Below are 5,288 nucleotides of genomic sequence, written 5' to 3'. Positions count from 1 at the left end.
ATTGTACTTGTTTATCAAATTTATACATCTGAATGCCCAGGAATATATGACTATGGCAAAGAGGAGTAACAGTCCTCTGAGCAGCCACCCTATTTATAGTTTTTGTTTTCTAGGAAAAAAGAGATTTAAATAGTGTTCAGTTGCTTCAGAGCCTCACAGTTCTGAATCCCATTTGCAATAGCCTTTTGCAAAGACTTTTCTTGCCTCTGAGAACGTAGAAGATGAGATGGAAGGTGCGTTTCATGGCCTCTATAGACGAGGAACAGATATAAGGCAGGTGGTTGCAGCAACAAAATCAACACCAAGTCTTCCAGTGGCTGTTGTTTATCACATAGTTATCATATAGAATAACTAATTTGATTAATTTCCTGAAAAGATTGCTGAACCTATATCCCTTTCCTACCTATATTAAACTCTTGAAGGTGTTAGAACTAAAGCCACTTTTTGGTGGCTTTCCGCTGAGACCTCCTTACACACACTGAGGTAGAAATGAAACTATCAATTTGCCAGGCATACCAAGCCAAATTCCAGATTGAGCCCTTTACAACTTAAATTATGTCTCGAAGCACTATTTTTAACTTAGTTGATGAAACAGTTGACTTAACGCATATGTGTGCAAATATATATTTTTTAGGGTATCTGTACACACATGTATATTTACATATATACATACACATGTATGTGTGTACATGCACATGTATGTATCAGGATATCTAAAATTATTTAGGATGTAAATTCTCAGAGCCTTATTTTTGTAACTTTCTTAGTGCTTAATATATTGATGTCTTGATCAGCCTTATTTAGATAGAGGGCATTTATATATAGCTTTTACTGGAATATTTAAGTATCGGAAGGGCCTTCTTGTAGAAGGTACTTTCACATATCCATGTAGTCCCACATTATGGATGTGGAAATACGCGGGAGAGGTAGAGTTGACGATTTCTCGACTTCCCTTTCCCCGAACCCCATACTTGGTGGGGTAGGAGCATTTATATAGCTCCTAGGACACGTTTTTCTTTTGGTAGTGATAGTAACAAAGTTGGAGGTTTGGCTAAGTGGAATACAAAGGAGAGTCAGTAACTGAAAGAACACATGACAGTGGCCACATAGAAAACAGGCATAAATAAATAGCATATTGAAAATAAAAGATCACCAAAAATTAAGGGAAGTATTCCCAAAGCATGAACATAGGAAAGATGATATAATAATTTTTTGTTTTTTCATATTACATACAGACTGAATACTTCAGAATTCTTTAAACTTGTCCTTTAACTCAAATATGATTTATTTATAAAATTTGATGAAATGAGTATAATTAATTTTTTTTTAATTTTGAATGGAAGGAATTGCTTTTAAATATTGGAATTTAAATAAATCCCCTTTATTGTATATAATACTTTTCAGTAGCAAAATTTAATTCATTGAGGATTTGCCTTTAATAAAATCTATATTTTAGAAGAGGAAGGTGAACCTGAGGAAAAGAGTGAAGAAGAAATCGAAATCACAGAAGGGCAAGAAGAAGGTAATAAATCAAATAAGTCAGGATCAGAGGATGAGGTAAGCCACATTTTAACAGAAAATAAACTCGTTTCTATGTATAATTGTTATCCATATAAGGTTATTTCAATAAAAACAATCTGGTTGTAAAGGAATTTTGGCCATATTTCTCCCAGCTTTCATAAGCGCTTCTGTATTGTTTTTAATACGTATCCATAAAGAAGGCAAGAAAACACAATAATTTATATTGTCTTAATGCCTAATAAAACAGTATAGAGTAAGCCTGTCATTTACAAAACATAAAGATAGATCTGCATCCATAACAAATGATGATTTTATCATTAAAATATTCTATTGAAAGGTAAAACAGATATATCAATATTTAAAAGGTAATAGTCATTATTATAGTTTTTTAAATAGCTGATGTAAAAACATTCTTATTGTCTCAATATTTTATTGTCACATTTTGAAATATTTCATTCGTTGGGTAGTTGAGTACTATCTGCCTAATCTGGTGTTTTTTTCAAATCTTTAATGAACTAGGTTTTTTTCCCCCTACTTACTAGCTGAATATGTCTGCCGCTTTATAAATCCTGATATAAAATAGAACTTTCCACAATGCCTTTGTTAGTCAATTATTATGGAATCGTAAATAATCCAGAGTATAATTTAGAGCCTTCCTTTTTTTTTTTTTTCCACTCAGCATAAATCAAAAATCTGTGTTCTCTATTTCTCTAGCCCTCTACGAGCTACATCATCTCACCCCGCAGAGTCACCATCCTAACACATGGCATTTAACTGCTTAGGCAGGGTAAAATAGAGTTCTGCCTGGCCTATTGCATGTGATGAAATAAATTTTCTGTTTTATCTATTCAAAGAAATCTTCCAAATAAATTTGTTCTTATTTTAAATGTTTCCTAAAGTTTATTCAGTACACATACCTGGTTACTGGTCTTAACGGCCCTGTGAGTTTTTAAAGGGACTTTGGGGGATCATTATCAGGTGTGAATATACATACTTAGGGAGAGCTGGGTGAAGATCATTTCTGACAGAGCACAGTTTCAAACAGTCATTGTTTCACCTGTGACTTAATAATACTTGTAGTCATTTACTTGAATATGTATTCTGTTCACATTTTGCTTCACAAAACATTTTGTGTACCTTTAAAAATATCCAATTCCATCTTCCAGTCTTTTAGTCTTCTTATGTATATTTGTCAGTGAGCTAAAGTAAGTCAATTTTTGTATATTATAACCTTGAGAAATAGTAACTTTATTTTTTATACCATATAATACCTTCATTACAACGATTGATAGAAACAATATGTATTTTAGAGAATAAGAAATAAATTATTTACTACTATCTACTAGTTACATGTTATACTAAAATAAACATCTTCACAATTCTTTTTCCTAGATGAAAGAAGCAGATGAGAGCACAGGATCTGGAGATGGGCCAGTAAAGTCAGTACGCAAAAGAAGAGTACGAAAGGACTAAACTATAGTCAAGTATTTTTAATTCCTGAGAGAGATATTTGGCATTCTAAAGTCAGCGTGCCAGAACTGAACTTGAATCAACCTGTATCTGTTTCTAATATCTAGCAACGTTATTCTTTCAGATGTTTATTTTAGTCTTTCTTTTCAGGGAAAAAAAAGTAACTTTGAAGTTACCTGGTCTTTGAATTTAAAATAAAAGTGGCATGTTACATATCAGATTTAAGAGATTAATATCTTTAGAAGTTACAGTTTTAGTAGTTTAGAGATAGTTTCGGTTTGTACAGAGCTTCACTGCTATTGGAAAAATCAGTTATTGGAATTTCCACTTAAATGGCTCTACAACAATATAACTGGTAGTTCTATAATAAAAATGAGAGTGTGTTCTGTTGTACAGAGCTAAATGCAATAAAGTTTCTGTATGGTTATTTGATTCTATCAACAATTAAAAGTGTTGTATGTGACCCACATTTACCTAGTTGATGTCAAATTATGGTTATGGTCAGTTTTTCACTTAAATTATAGATTCCTTTAAGGAGGTGCTTTGTTGACAGATCAACAAAACAGAAATGTCTAAGCGTCTTACATTTGAATACAAAGATATAATAATAGGTTTATCAAAACAAAATGGTGTACGGATTTTTTTCAAGCTTTTGTAGTTGTTTTATGCCAGAGTGGTTTACCCAATTCACAAAATTGCTTACATGTTGTTGCTCCTGAAAATAAAATTTAAATATTTTTTCTTCTTTAATTTATACCCTGTTTAACAGATTATTATTGAGGAGGCTTTAAATTATTTTCTTTATCATTAATAGATTCTAATGCCTGATGTTAATTCATCATGCTTTGTATTTTTATCTTGCTTTTTTCCTGACATATTCAAATCTACTTTAAGTCTGTTTTCGTATCTAGTGTCAAAGCTGCCTCTAAGGTAGATAGGAGAAACTATTATAATTTCTCCTCTTTTTGAAGCAGTTACCAAAAGTCACTGGACTACATTATAATGGAGCTATGTTATTCCATTTATAATATTTATGAACTTGTTATGTTTCAGTAACAAAAGTTTAGACCCTTTGGAAAGTGATATAAATCTTCGAGACCACAGAACTACTTGAATACCAAGTATCTAAAGAACTTTAGTTGGGTAAGATTTTGGATCCCTTTATGGACACATGCACTCCATCCTTGGGCAAGCCCCAAATTAAGTTCCCATGCAACATCTTCCCCAGCAGGTACATTTAGAACCCAAGTATAAGGAAAAAATGTTTCTAGCTTCTGCTTTTACTAAAGGAAGTGAAACATAGTAATACTATCCACTCCCTGTTGCAAAGAGTGAATTGAAAATGCAAATAAGTGCTTTACTCCATTGCTATGTTGTGAACTTTCATAAATTGGTGGTAATTAACGATACTTTGTATTTCTTTAATACTAACTCAGCTGAACACATCTTGCAAGGCCTCTCTCTCTTGCTTTGCATTTGAGATGTCCAAATGGACTAGACATAGGGTATAATTCTGGATGAGAATATTTCTGAAAGTAGACCACTACTTCAGAAGATAAAATTCTTTCTTAATTTAATGAAAACCTTCTTGCCTGACAAGTGTCTTGTATGTGAACACTTTTTCTGAAGACTAATTAAAGCTGCTCTTTTTTTTTTCTTTCTTGGTTGCACATTCATTTTACCTTTAATGTTTGGTTAAACTCCATGAGCTTTGCAGTGGTAAAATCTGAGCAACCAATTTTGCCAAGTCACTGCTAATTCTTGTGTACACGTGCCTCTGTGGATGTACCATAGCTGACAGGTTGAACCGAAACTTTAATGAATAACCTGTGCTGGATCCATGCAGTAGAAGAGGCATAGAATCTTTCTTAATAATCAAAAGGCCTTTTCCTCCTTACTCTGACTTTATTGTTTAAAAGGACTTAAATTTTATCCTTTTCTCTAATAAAGGAGAAAAGCCTTACTTGCTTTACTTTAGTTGGCCTTTCTAGAAGCTTTTTAACTTGACTAGGCTAAAGTAACTTCCCTTTTCTTGACTATTTTTTCCAGATAGCCTTGATTCCGTTGATCATTTCTCTAGGAAATCATGATGTTACTAGAGTTAGTATTCTTTTTGAAGTGTCAGTCCGTATTTGCATAAGGCACGTGATGGAACTGCTTACATGTTAAAATGAACCACACTAGTGAATGATTTAACGTACTTTAATAATTTAGAATTGTAGTCCAAAAGTGGTTTTGTATTCAGTGAAAACTATGCAGAATAGTTAAAACATAAATATATTACACTCTAGGTATCT

General features: G+C 32.5%; 1 protein-coding gene across 1 annotated transcript in view; it reads left to right on the top strand.

The window, feature by feature from the left end:
* CLGN (calmegin) overlaps nt 1-2,994 on the top strand; it is a 45,846-nt gene extending 42,852 nt beyond the window's left edge. Inside the window, exons 10-12 of the mRNA XM_012654706.1 lie at nt 182-233; nt 1,457-1,557; nt 2,914-2,994. Of these exons, the coding sequence (XP_012510160.1) occupies nt 182-233; nt 1,457-1,557; nt 2,914-2,994 (234 nt within the window). The remainder of the gene's footprint in view (nt 1-181; nt 234-1,456; nt 1,558-2,913) is intronic.
* Nucleotides 2,995-5,288: the final 2,294 nt, after the last annotated feature.

This window comes from Propithecus coquereli, unplaced genomic scaffold (assembly GCF_000956105.1).
Source record: "Propithecus coquereli isolate 6110/MARCELLA unplaced genomic scaffold, Pcoq_1.0 Scaffold112, whole genome shotgun sequence".
Taxonomy (NCBI): Eukaryota; Metazoa; Chordata; class Mammalia; order Primates; family Indriidae; genus Propithecus; species Propithecus coquereli.
The sequence above is the reverse complement of the archived record's forward strand: the minus strand, read 5'-3'. Positions and strand labels throughout refer to the sequence as shown.